The 13,578-nt window shown below is 62.7% G+C and overlaps 1 protein-coding gene across 7 annotated transcripts in view; it reads left to right on the forward strand.

Moving 5' to 3' along the window:
• The first annotated feature begins 9,606 nt into the window (after nt 1-9,606).
• Nucleotides 9,607-13,578, forward strand: part of DOCK6 (dedicator of cytokinesis 6) — a 53,687-nt gene continuing 49,715 nt past the window's right edge. For 2 of the 7 annotated variants that reach the window (XM_044994476.1, XM_044994478.1), the window contains exon 1: nt 11,797-11,873. In XM_044994476.1, coding sequence (XP_044850411.1) covers nt 11,812-11,873 — 62 coding nt within the window. In that variant the 5' untranslated portion in view covers nt 11,797-11,811. Of the gene's footprint in view, nt 9,729-11,768; nt 11,874-13,578 lie in introns of those variants that run through there. The other 5 variants (XM_044994477.1, XM_044994481.1, XM_044994479.1 and 2 more) reach the window with 5 other exon arrangements.

The following is a 13,578-nucleotide window of genomic DNA, read 5'->3' on the forward strand; positions in this document are numbered from 1 at the left end:
GTTCGGCCGCGGTGAGACAGTTGGGCCCCTCCTCCCGCCATGGCTCCTTGGCACTGGGCTCACGTCACGGGTGCCCCGGGCTGGGGCCAGCAAGGACCTTTGCTCGGTAGCTCCTCGCTGCTTCAGGAGCCGGGCCGGTTCCCAAGCGGTGCCCCTCCGCCCCCGAAATGTGGAAGCTATAGAAGCGGGGGCTGGGCCTGGAGAAGCAAGTCACTGAGCCGGGAAGAGGGGGTGGGGAGGGCTCAGGGTGACGGTGCTCAGCCTTCCCTCCCATCCAGCCCAAGCCATTGGGGGCCGTGCCAGCCCAGCCCAGGCTGCGGGTACTGAGTCAGGGTGAGCCTGGGAGCAGGGGCTGCTGAGCCTTGCAGCCTCATCACATCCAGCATCCACCCGGCGCACGGCTCCCGCCAAGGACTGGCCGGCTCAGCCTGGAGCAGGGCCTCGCCCGTCTCCCAGCAGCCAGCGATGGGACAGCCTGCCCTGCGGCTGCAGGCTCCTCCCCGCGCCGCTGCTCCCTAAGGCCACCTCTGCAGCATCTTCTCCTGGCCCCTTGTTTCCCTGCAGCTGAGGCTGTTGCCTGGCAGCAGCCAATCGGCTGGGAACCGCCCGCACCCCTGTATCCTGGGGGTTCCGCTAGCGGCAGCTCAGGGGCCCAGTGCGGGGCACTGAAACCTGTCCAGCAGGGGCAGCCCGACTCCCTGTCTTGTGTGTGGTCTGCAGCGCCGGGACGGCAGGGGGCTGAGGGCCGGAGCTGAGGGGCATCGGCAGAGACACGTGGGTGCTGATGGCTGGCGCTGAAGCTCCATCTGCAGCAGGAGCCCAGCGCTCCGCTGGTGAGACTTGCATTCAAAGCAGGCACAGAAACGCAGGCAAGTCACGCCTGCCCCGTGCCTCAGTTTCCCCATCTGTGAAATGGGGATAACCCTCACTGTGGGGGGGGGGGTAAGGATAAATCTATTGTCCACAGTGCTAGAGTGTCAGGAGTGAGGCCACAGGCAAAGCTAGGCAAGGAGCCCGGGGCTGGGGTAGCAGGGGGCTGTGGGTCGGGAGTGAGGGGCACCAGCAGAGCTGGAGGTGGGGGGGAGCCCAGGGCTGGGCTAGCAGGGGGCTGGGGGTCAGGAGTCAGGGGCACCGGCAGAGCTGGGGGTGGGGAGTCCAGGGCTGGGATACTAGGGGGCTGCGGGTCGGGAGTGAGGGGCACTGGCAGAGCTGCATGTTGGGAACTACACATCTATAGAGACCCAGCATTTTCGCAAACCGGGTCAGATTTCAGGTTTGCAGGAAATCTCCTGCCGATGTTGCAGTTTCACCCTTTGCTCTCCTGCCCCACACACCCCTCCAGAAAGCACCGGCCCCTCTGTTGATAACATAAGAACGGCCAGACTGGGTCAGAGCAAAGGTCCATCCAGCCCAGTGTCCTGTCTGCCGACAGTGGCCAATGCCTGGCGCCCCAGGGGGAATGAACAGAACAGGGAATCATCCCCTGTGGCTCATTACCAGCTTCTGGCAAACAGAGGCCAGGGACACCATCCCTGCCCAGCCTGGCTAAGAGCCATTGATGGACCTGGCCTCCGTGAACTTCTCTAGTTCTTTTTTTTAACCCTGTTCTAGTCTTGGCCTTCACAACATCCTGTGGCAAGGAGTTCCACAGGTTGACTGTGCGCTGTGTGAAGAAATACTTCCTTGTGTTTGCTTTAAACCTGCTGCCTGTTAATTTCATTGGGTGACCCCTAGTTCTTGTGTTATGAGGAGTAAATAACACTTGTTTACTTTCTCCACACCAGTCATGATTTCATAGACCTCGATCATATCCCCGTTAGTCGTCTCTTTTCCAAGCTGAAAAGTCCCAGTCTTATTAATCTCTCCTCATACAGCGGCCGCTCCATCCCCCGAATCATTTTTGTTGCCCTTTTCTGAACCTTTTCCAATTCCAATATATGTTTTTTGAGACGGGGTGACCACATCTGCGCTCAGTATGCAAGATGTGGGTGTCCCATGGATTTATATAGAGGCAATATGATATTTTCTGTCCTATTATCTCTCCCTTTCTTAATGATTCCCAACATTCTGTTCGCTTTTTTTGACTCCGCTGCACATTGAGTGGCTGTTTTCAGAGAACTCTCCACAAGGATGCCAAGATCTCTCTCGAGTGGTAACAGCTAATTTAGACCCCATCATTTCATGATGATGTTTTCCAAGGTGCATCACTTTGCATTTATCAACACTGAATTTCATTGGCCATTGTGTTGCCCAGTCACCCAGATTTGTGAGATCCCTTTGTAGCTCTTCGCAGTCTGCCTGGGACTTAACTATCTGGAGTAGTTTTGTATCATCTGCAAATTTTGCCACCTCACTGTTTACCCCTTTTCCAGACCATTTATGAATGTTGACTAGGGCTGGGCCCAGTACAGACCCCTGGGGGACCCCACTATTTACCTCTCTCCATTCTGAAAACTGACCAGTTATTCCTGCCCTTTGTTTCCTGTCTTGTAACCAGCTTCCAATCCATGAGAGCAGCTTCCCTCTTATCCCATGACAGCTCACCTTGCTCGAGAGCCTTTGGTGAGGGACCGCAGCACAGTGTGTACACACACACAGCCCTGCACACACCTGCACACACACACACACACACACACCTGCACACACACACACACACACACACCTGCACACACAAACGCCTGCACACACACGCACACACACACACCTGCACACACACACCCCTGCCCGCACACACATATGCACACCTGCCCGCACACACACGCATGCGCGCACACACATGCACACACATGCCTGCACACACACATGCCTGCACACACACATGCCTGCACACGGCTGCACACACACGCCTGCACACATGCACGCACACACACACATACACACATTCACACACGCACACACATGCACGTGCACACACACGCACACACACATTCACACACGCACACACACACACACACGCACACACATGCACACACATGTGCACGTGCACACACACACACACATACACACATGCACACACATGCACACACATGCACGTGCACACACACATGCCTGCACACACACATGCCTGCACACGGCTGCACACACACGCCTGCACACATGCATGCACACACACACACACATACACACATGCACACACATGCACACACATGCACGTGCACACACACACATGTGCACGTGCACACACACACACACATGTGCACGTGCACACACACACACGCACACACATACACACATGCATGCGCGCGCACACATTTGGCTTCTGGTACGATTCAGAAGCCCACCAGAGGGTCCAGGACTCGGTGTTTCACCAGCCACTTGTGCTGGGAAGCCCGATTAGGTCGTGATCGTCAGATCACGTCTCCCTGGGAGGAGGGAGCAGCTGGGGCCCGGAGTGACGAGAACCCCCCTTCCGTCCAACCCGCCTCGGGGGTAAAAACCAGGGTGGGCAGAACCGAGCTGGAAAGGGTCTGATGTGTCGGGGGCGCTGGATCTAACCACGACCTGCCGGGACCCCAGCTGGGGTGAACCGGCTGCGTTGCAGGCAATGGAGTGACGCTTGTCCCGACACCAGCTGCAGATCTGGGTGCAAGGCCTCCCTCCCTCCCACGGGGGGTTTGCAGAGCTCCCGGGGCTGCCATTAGCGCTAATGGAAGGTGCCCGCCTGGACTGGAACGAACGGGGGCGGGGGGATAGAAACCACTTAGAGCAGGCCCTCAGCACACCGGCGTCCCCGCGAGCGCAGACTCGGGCATCGCTGCCAGCCAGCCTGGACTCCGCCCTCCTCGCCAGTCGCAGCAGCGGGGCCGGATGCCCCTCTCAGCCAGCTTCGCCCCCTCCCGAATCCGCCGGCTTCGGGGGGCGACTCCAGAGTCAGAGCCGCGGGAGGCCGGAATCCGGGCGCTGCCCTTGCGGGCTGGCGACCGGAGGGGAGAACGGGCAGCAGCACCATGGGGCCGGCTTGGACCCTGACACGCTCTTCAGCCCAGCGCCCGGGCCGGACACGCAGCGCCATCGGCCCCCGCCGGCCCCTCGGAGCCCAGGCCCTCCAGCCCCTCGTCCCTTGGGCGGGACAGTCCAGGCCGGGGATGAGCCAAGCGGCGCCGTCCCAGGCCTGGATCTCCCAGAGCCAAATCCTCGGCTGGCGTGAGACGGGCACCAGGCCCCCGATTTCCCCAAGCTACAGCGGAGGAGCTGGCTACACAAGCAAGAGAAACCCAGGTATTGGTCATGCAGAAAGCTCTTACCTCTGGGGGGGGCTGGGAAGTTTGCTGTGTGTGTGTGTGTGTGTGTGCGTGTGCGTGTGTGCAGAGGTGTGTGCGTGTGTGCAGGGGTGTGTGTGCGTGTGCGTGTGTGCAGGTGAGTGTGTGTGTGCGTGCGGGTGTGTGTCTCCTACCCACAGGGTGTGGCTCCCCACCTGCCGCACACAGGGAGCTGCGGCTCCGTGGTTCAAGCTCCGCTCTCTGCGCTGGGGTTGCGCCTGCTTCTGGGACTTCATCGCCCGCCCCACCTGATCCCGCCTGAACTCCCAGCCGGGCGGGGGGAGGGGAATACATGTACACCCGGCCGCAGCGTTAACGCTTCGCTTCCCGAGGCGGGGGCAGGGCTTTCCGTGGGGCCCTGGGCCCAGGGGAACGGGGGGTGGGGCTCCCTCGAGCCCGCGGGGAGCCCAGGCATTCAGGGGAGTTACCCGGAGTCTATGGGACTTGGGTAGAGGAGCTTTGGAAAACCCACCTATTATTATCTGTGTTATGGTAACGCCGCTAGGACCTGGCTGAGACCCCGGCCGAGATCGGAGCCCCATCAGGCCGGGCGCTGCCCAGACCCTGCCCCAGATCAGGGCCCCGTCGCACCGGGCGCCGCCCAGACCCCAGCCGAGATCAGGGCCCCGTCAGGCCGGGCGCTGCCCAGACCCCGACCGAGATCAGGGCCCCGTCAGGCCGGGCGCCGCCCAGACCCCGGCCAAGATCGGAGCCCCATCAGGCCGGGCGCCGCCCAGACCCCGGCCGAGATCGGAGCCCCATCAGGCCGGGCGCTGCCCAGACCCTGACCGAGATCAGGGCCCCGTCGCGCCAGGCGCTGCCCAGACCCCGGCCGAGATCAGGGCCCCGTCGCGCCGGGCGCCGCCCAGACCCTGCCCCAGATCAGGGCCCCGTCAGGCCGGGCGCTGCCCAGACCCCGACCGAGATCAGGGCCCCGTCAGGCCGAGCGCCGCCCAGACCCCGACCGAGATCAGGGCCCCGTCGCGCCGGGCGCTGCCCAGACACCGGCCGAGATCAGGGCCCCGTCGCGCCGGGCGCCGCCCAGACCCCGGCCGAGATCAGGGCCCCGTCAGGCTGGGCGCCGCCCAGACCCCGGCCGAGATCAGGGCCCCGTCAGGCCGGGCGCTGCGCAGCCACACAGAGGGAGTCAGCCCCGGCTCTGACGAGCTCACAGTCTGAACAGACGAAAGGTGGGAGAAAGGATTCTTATTCCCGCTTCGCAGCTGGGGAAGCCGAGGCCCAGGGAGGGCACGGCGAGAGTTGTCAGAGGTGACCCGTGACTGCGGGATGCTCATGCGGAGCGCGGCCGAAGGGCTGGATTTCATTTCAGTGCAGGAAAGGAATCGACCGACCCCTCCAGAGAGACGGGGCTGAGGGCCTTGGATTGGACCAACTGCTGGTGGGGAAAGAGACGAGCTTCCCAGAGCTCTTCAGATAGATCCCCCCGTCCCCAGACACCCCTCGGTCTGTCTGTCTGTCTGCCTGTCCCCAGACACCCCCTCGGTCTGTCTGTCTGTCTCCATACACCCCCTCGGTCTGTCTGTCTGTCCCCAGACACCCCTCGGTCTGTCTGTCTGTCCTCATACACCCCCTCGGTCTGTCTGCCTGTCCCCAGACACCTCTCGGTCTGTCTGTCTGTCTGCCTGTCCCCAGACACCCCTCGGTCTGTCTGTCTGTCCCCAGACACCCCTCGGTCTGTCTGTCTGTCTGTCCCCAGACACCCCTCGGTCTGTCTGTCTGTCTCCATACACCCCCTCGGTCTGTCTGTCTGTCTCCAGACACCCCTCGGTCTGTCTGTCTGTCTGCCTCTCCCCAGACACCCCTCGGTCTGTCTGTCTGTCCCCAGACACCCCCTTGGTCTGTCTGTCTATCCCCATACACCCCTCGGTCGGTCTGTCTGCCTGTCCCCAGACACCCCTCGGTCTGTCTGTCTGTCTATCTGCCTGTCCCCAAACAGCCCTCGGTCGGTCGGTCTGTCTATCCCCAAATACCCCTCGGTCTGTCTGTCTGTCCCCAGACAGCCCTCGGTCTGTCTGTCTGTCTGTCTGTCTGTCCCCCAAAAACCCCTCGGTCTGTCTGTCTATCCCCATCCACCCCATCTATCTATCTATCTATCTATCTATCTATCTATCTATCTATCTATCTATCTATCTATCTATCTAACAAGCAGCACTGTAGTGTATGGGGCTGGATCCTGGCCCGCTGTGACTCAAAGCAGCTCTATTGACTGAATTGGCTTGAGGCTGATTTACGCCAGTAGGGGATCAGGCCCCCAGAACACAACCAGACCCGGCCGTAAGGTTGCTGCCGCCCTGTCCTGAGTTCTCTTCCATCCACTGGGCTCTCGATTTAGTGAGAACATTCAAAGCCAGCGTGAGTTAGGAAGGGTTATAAAGCCTCATGCTTCAGGGCCTGAGCAGACCTTTGCAGGCAGTGGTCAGGAAGGAGCTGTCCCCCTGGCTGGATGTCCCACCTCTGCCTTCTGCAGCAGGGTGTCTCGGAGCAGCTGGTACTGGCCCCTCTCGGAGACAGGCCCCTGCTCTGATTGTGCAGCTGACACAGCTCCGGGAAGCCTGTAAACATTGACCTGAATCAGGGCAGATGCCTCCGCAGCTGTCAGCTACTGCCCGGCTCCAGCAGGACGGACGCGGGGCCGCTGCTCGCTGGAGCAGGGGAAAATCTCACCCCAAGCTTGGCCAACACACCCCGTGCGGTTCATGCGGCTGTTCTGCAAAGCGTCACCAGAGGGTGATGTTTCTCCATCTTCCTGCAGGGCCTGGCAAGCCAGTGCCCTGCGGAGGGAGGTCAGCGGGTGCCTCGCTGTACCCAGGGCACCGCCGAGCGTTATCCGGGCGCCCTCACGGCCCCGTTACCCCTTGTCGTGGCTCGGTTACAGGCCCCGTCCGTGCCTGGCAACCCAGCAGCCATCTCCAGTGCCAGGGGCCAGCCCGGGCCGGGGCCCACTGGCTGCCTGGCCCAGCTGTGTCTAGCCAGAGCTCCTGGGCAGCCCGGGCTGTCCCGTTTCACCCAGGTGCCCCTGTGCTGAGCCCAGTTGCTTGTGCTCGGCTAAAGCATCTTCCAGGCGGGCAAGCCACGAGGCGCCGGAGAATCCACCACTTCCCTGGGGAGTTCCCCCCGCCCCCAGTGCTTACGCACCCCCCAGGAAAGATTTGTGTCTTATTTCCAGTTGGATTGTGTCTGGCTTCAATCCTACCGTCAGGAGAATGAGCGTCCCCCGTTCAGCGCCGTGGGTCAGATTTATTGGGCCAGATCCTCAGCCGGTATCAATCCGTGGGGCTCGGACGATTGACACCAGCTCAGGATCTGTCCCCGTGTTAATAGATTGGAAAACAAAAAATCTTTGAAAAGAGCTTTTGGTTTGGCTGGAGAATCCGCCCGCCTGGAGCTGCCCCGGGTCGCGAAGGGACGTCTCTGCAGGGCTTTGCGACCCTGCGTCTGAAGCAGCTGGCGCTGTCGGAGACGGGATACCCCGGGCCGAGCCATTGTAACTAACCCTGGTTGTAGCTAATTCAATCTGCTCTGTGCAAACGTTCGTTCCTATTGTAATCGAATCCAAGCCAAGTTAATTTGGTCCCATCTGATCTATAGATCTGCCCGCTTCTGTTTCTAATTGAATCTTATCCCCTCTACAGAGCGGGACAATCCCAATTCACCCTCTGAATCTGATGTGTAACTCTGGCCATTCCTGTGTTTCCAAACCAGGCCGTCTTCACCTACCTGTCCTTGCCACCTTGGCATTCACCGCCCGGCCAACCCGTCTCCGATGGTTTCACAGCATCTCTGCACACAAGGCCGCCCCAGCCTGGTGTCCAGAGACACGAGCCCGGCAGCGCATTACAGATCAGGAAAGGGGCAGCGAGGCCTGGTGGGTAGGGCTGGACTAGGCTTCGGGAGGCCACTGGTCTGGACATCAGAACCGCCGCACTGGGTCAGACCAGTAGTCCACCGAGCCAGGATCCTGCCTCTGCGAGCGGCTGGTGCCAGATGCTTCAGAGGGAATAAACCAGGGCAATTATCGACTGATCCATCCCCTGTCGTCCAGTCCCAGCTTCTGGCAGTCAGAGGTTATGGGACACCCAGAGCATGGGGTTGTGTCCCTGCCCAGCCTGGCTGACAGCCACTGATGGACCTACCCTCCGGGAACTGATCTGGTTCGTTTCTGAACCCTGTTATACTCTTGGCCTTCACCACATCCCCCGGCGAGGAGTTCCACAGGTTGACTCCCTTGTGTTTGTTTTAAACCTGCTGCCTATTAATTTCACTGGGTGACCCCTGGTTCTTGTGTTATGTGAGGAGGTAATAACACTTCCTTAGTCACTTCCTCCACCCCAGTCATGATTTTATGGACCCCTCTCAGATCCCCCCGTAGCCATCTCTGTTCCCAGCTGAACAGTCCCGGTCTTATCCCTCTCTCCTCATACGGCAGCTGCTCCATCCCCCGAATCATTTGTGTTGCCCTTCACGGTACTTTTCCTGGTTCTAATATATTTTGTTTGAGCCGGGGCCACCAGAGCGGCAGGCAGTATTCAAGATGCCGGGTGACCTGGGGCAAATCCCCTGCCTGCTATGTGCCTCAGTTTCCCCTCCTGCCCTTTGTCTCTTTCGACTGTGAGCTAATGATCTTGGTTGGGGCCATGATCTTGGTTGGGGTCTGGGCAGCGCCCTGCCCTATAATACAGGACAGCTAACAACAGGCCGACCCACCAGCCCCACAGAATGAACGACACCCAGCCCCACTCCTTGCACAGGAGGGCAAGGAGTCGGATCGCCCTAAAGTATGGGGGTGGGGGACTCCCTATAGGGTCAGAGCTCTTTCTACAGGGGAAAGGGGGCCTTGATGGGATTTCTCCAGGGGAAACGGTCTCTCTGCCTTTACAGCTGTATGTCTATAGGGGCTCATGCTGTTAATAGGTGTATTTTGTAAAGGCACTGTTTATATAGGGGGTCTCACTAGAGGGGAAAAGTCTGTCTATAGGTGCCCTATAAGGGTCTCTGTCTCGGAGGGCTCTCTATGGGGGAAGAGGTCTCTCTACAGAGTTCGTTATGGGGTGTCTCTGTCTTTATGGGTGCATTTCTGTAGGGGATTCTGCCTATAGCTGGGTCTATTCAGGGCTCTCCCTCATATGTGTAGGGGACGGGTCTCTGTCCATCGGGGGCCTACAAGGGTCTCTCTATAGGGTCTCCCGGGCGGGGTGTCTCCGCCCGGGGCAGGGCTGTCTCGGGGCGCTCTATAGGGTTTCCATAGGGGACGCTGCCCCTATAGGGCTCCGGCCGGCAGGGGGCGGCGCAGTCCCGGCGCCCGGACCCGGAAGGTGCCGCCCCCGGCTCGGCCCCGCCTGCCCAGCCCGGCCCGGCCCGGGGCGCCCAGCGCGGAGCTGAGCCGGCGGCAGCGGGACGGAGCCACATGGCGGCCCCGGAGCGACGGGCCTTCGCCCAGCGCATCAACCGGTGAGAGACCCCGGGGCACCCAGCGCCCCCCCCCAGGACCCCCCCGGGGCACCCATCCTGCCCCCCAGCGCCCCCCCAGCTCTGCCCCCCCGGGGCACCCATCCTGCCCCCCAGCGCCCCCCCCCCCGGCACCCAGCGCCCTCCCAGCTCTGTCCCCCCCGGGGCACCCATCCTGCCCCCCAGCGCCCCCCCCCCGGCACCCAGCGCCCTCCCAGCTCTGTCCCCCCCGGGGCACCCATCCTGCCCCCCAGTGCTGTGTACCCCCCCAGGCACCCATCACCCTGGTCACTGAGTACCCCCCAGCCAGCAGCCAGGGCACCCAGTGCCCACGCCCCAACTAGCCTCCTTGGGGCACCCAGCCCTCACAGCCCAGGGCACCCACCCAGCATCCGGCCCCCAAGGCACCCACTGCCCCAGGGCACCCCCCACCCAGCCCCCTCAGGGCACCCAGCCCACAGCCCCAGCGGAACCCCCCTACTGGCCCCATGGTACCCGGCACCTACTCCATGGGCACCGCAGTCTGTGCACCTCTGCCTCCCATGGGCCCCCTAGCCCCATGGTGCCCCCACTCCCAGCCAATGGGCAGCCACCCCCAGTCCTGACCCCACAGGGCCCTGTGGGACACCCCCCATTTCCCATCCACCCATGGACACCCCCAGCCCTGATCCCCCAATCCCTCCCTCATGGGGCACCCCCCATTTTCTATCCGTCCTCAGGCATCCCAACCCCGATCCCTCCCCCGTGGGGCACCCCTGAGTCCTGCAGCTCCCTATGCACTGGGGGCGCCATGTTCCTGGCCCCTCTGACAGCTAATAGCCTGGTGTTCCCCAAAACCTGCTCCCAGCTCCCAGCCGGGCCCCCTCCTGCCGGACGTAGGCTGAACAGGCGGGGGGGTCCCCAGGATATGCACTGGGGGAGGGGGATAGAATCCTGAACAGCTTCCTAGCACGGCCTTGGTGGGGTGGGTCCATGGGGGAGGGACCCTGTGCACTGTGGGGTCCCAGCTGACATCTCCTCCCCGCCCCCCATGGAAGTATGAGCCGACCACCCCTCCTGCCTTTGCCGGGTGGGAGCGTCACTCGCCTCTTTCCAAAGATGTGGGATTGGGCGCTGATGGGGCTGAAAACTAGAGTCTCCCCAACCCCCCCCAAATGTGAAATGATCCCCAGCCCCAGAAGATGGAGCACCGGTGACTTCTTCCACGTGCTTGTGCCAGGCGTGTCCCATCGTGAAATGCTAGAGCTGCACGGGGCCGGGTCGGCGCTCGAGACGCCAGGCTGCCTGTGGGGCGGGAGACACGGTGTATTTCAGGAGGGTGCCCTGGGCGCGGCGGGTTTTACCAGCCCAGCGTTCGTGGGTGCTCGCCTCCGCCACAAAACCTTGGCACAGCTGCAGCCTTGTGTAGACGCTGCTTTGAGAGGGTGCCCGTAGCGGGCGCTGGCTGCCCCCTCCGAGGAGCCTAGTGCGGACGGGCTGAGCTGATCGCCGGGAAGTGTGGACTGGCCCTCGGTTCCGCACGAGAGTTTCCTTTGTCTAGCGGTGCCATGACAAGTGCCCCGTCTACGCCAGGACCTTAACCCGGGTGTGGCTAACGCGCCACCACCCTGTGGGTCCAGGGAAGGCCTGCCCTCGCCACGGTCACTGGGGCCGCCTCCCCGTCCGGCCCTCGGCCAGCCCCGCTCTGGCGGGCATTGTTTCATCGCGGAAGGAAGTTCTGGCCCGTTTCCTGGCTCCCCCCGGGGGGATCAGAGCTGGCCTGGCAGTTTTTAATCGCTGGGCTTTGTTGCGTTGCTGCTTGGGGGGCGGGTGTGTGTGTGTAGTTTGCAAAGTGTGGGGCTGGTGCTCTGGCAAAGTGCCGGTGCCCCGTAGGTGGAAGGCGAGGAGCTGGGCCCGCCCGCGCACCCATTCAGATTTAAATAGCAGTTCGTGGACGTTGGACTGTGGCGGTTTCATTCCGCGGCCGGAGTCTTGGATTTGTGTCGCGTCTTCCCCCCCCAATCCCCCCCCAACCCAGCTCAGCGCCCGGCGCTCGCCCGGCACTAACTAAAGGAGTAAGAGCAGGATCCCGGGGGGAGGGTGCGAAATGGACAATGCCGGGGCCTTCGGGTCAGCTCAGCTCGGGAGCTGGCAGCGAGCAGGGAGCAGGTGTGTGAATAATTCAGCAGTGCCCTGGGCTCTCCCTCCCCCGCCTCTGCGGCTGCTTTCGGCTTCCTCTTTCCCTCGCCAGGTGCCGGTGGTGGGTGTGTGTGCGCCGGGCTGGGCCGGGCAGCAGGGCGTGCGGCGGCGCTTGCCCCGGGTTTCCCGGGGAAGGCAGCGGGCAGAGGGACGCCCCGTGGGGTTAGCTTGAGGGGGCAAGAGACGGGTGTGGGACCTGCCCGGGCTGCAGGCTCCCTTGGGGAAGTCTCCTCATTTACCTGTCTCGGGCCCTTGTCTGACCCCCATCCCCGTGGCCTCTGGGCGCCTCACAGGTCCCAGGCCAGCGCTCTAACCACTGCACCATCCTTCCCCTCCACTCTCTCGGACTCGGTTCCCCCAGCTGCAATAATGGGCATAAAATTCCTCCCCCCACCCTTTGTCTAGTCAGACTGTGAGCCCCTTCCAGCAGGGACTCTGTGCAGCACCCGGCACGGCAGGGGAGCCCCCCCAGTCCAGGACAGCATCTGGCACGGCAGGGGAGCCCCCCCAGTCCAGGACAGCACCCGGCACGGCAGGGGAGCCTCCCCCCGCTCCGATCTCAGGGCTCCAAGGTGCTGTCAGTGTCCATGAATAATACATTGTTCAGCCTGCGGCTGGAGCCTGCCTCTGAGCTGCTCCCAGGAACGCAGGGCGATTGTCCCCTCCCCACCCTGTCCCTACCTACCCCACCCCCTCCCATTCGCCCCGGCTCCCAGGCTGTGGGGAGGACGGAGTCCCTAGCTGGGACTCACAGGTCCGGGCGATGCAGGAGCTCCCAATCCTGGCCTTGCTGGTGACATCGGGCGCGGCATCTCTCTCTGCCTCAGTTCCCCGTCTGTGGGGGGGGGGTGAATGATCTCCCCTGGCCCATGCTGGATAAGAGCCAAGGCAGGGATTTAGGCGCCGAGCTCCCGCTGAGTTACTGGGGGCCTGACGCCTGCAGCTAAAGGGGGGCCGGTGGTGGTGTGGGGCTGCAGGCAGCCGGGTTCCCCTCCCCCATAGCCAGCGCACAGATTCTCCCCCAAAGCATCTTCCTGCACTACCGGCGAGTGGGAGCTTCCTGGCTGGATCCCAGCACCTCGGAGCCGGACGGATACGCCTCCCCCTCCCCCCGCAGGCCTGGGCCGATTGCAGCTTATTTTCAGCCTCCGCATCCTCCCCCAGACACGGCCCTGCCCCGCTTCCCCTGCCCTTTGCCCCGGTAGGGGCAGCTGGGCCTGGCCCGGAGGAGGGGAGGGGGCAGGAAGGCTGGCCTGGCTGGACCGCTCGCCTGGCCTCCTGGATTCCAGGGCCCGGGGGGGCTTTGGCTGCTAGACTCCAGCCCGGCGGGAAAGATTTGTTCCCCAGGCTGATGCTTCTAGCCTGTGCTGTAGGGGGCGCTCTCCCCCCCTTTGGGGCCCAGTGCCCCAGCTTGGTGCTAGGGGGCGCCGTGCTGCTGTGGGTACCGCCCTTTGCATGTGCTGTAATCCCGGGGCCCTGGCACGTGGGAGGGACCCTGGAGTCCTGACGAAATCCTGGCTCTGGTCATTGCAGTCTCTCCCCTGCAGCTGGGGGGCGCCACTTCCCTTAGGGGGCCGAGCCCCCCGCTGGGCTCGGGCGTTAACGGCCCCGGTGCGTGGGATGGGGGCTCCGTTCCCAGCGCACCTTTCCCTGTTTGCTCCGGGGCGCTGCCTGC

The sequence above is a fragment of the Mauremys mutica genome, chromosome 20, assembly GCF_020497125.1.
Source record: "Mauremys mutica isolate MM-2020 ecotype Southern chromosome 20, ASM2049712v1, whole genome shotgun sequence".
NCBI lineage: Eukaryota > Metazoa > Chordata > Testudines > Geoemydidae > Mauremys > Mauremys mutica.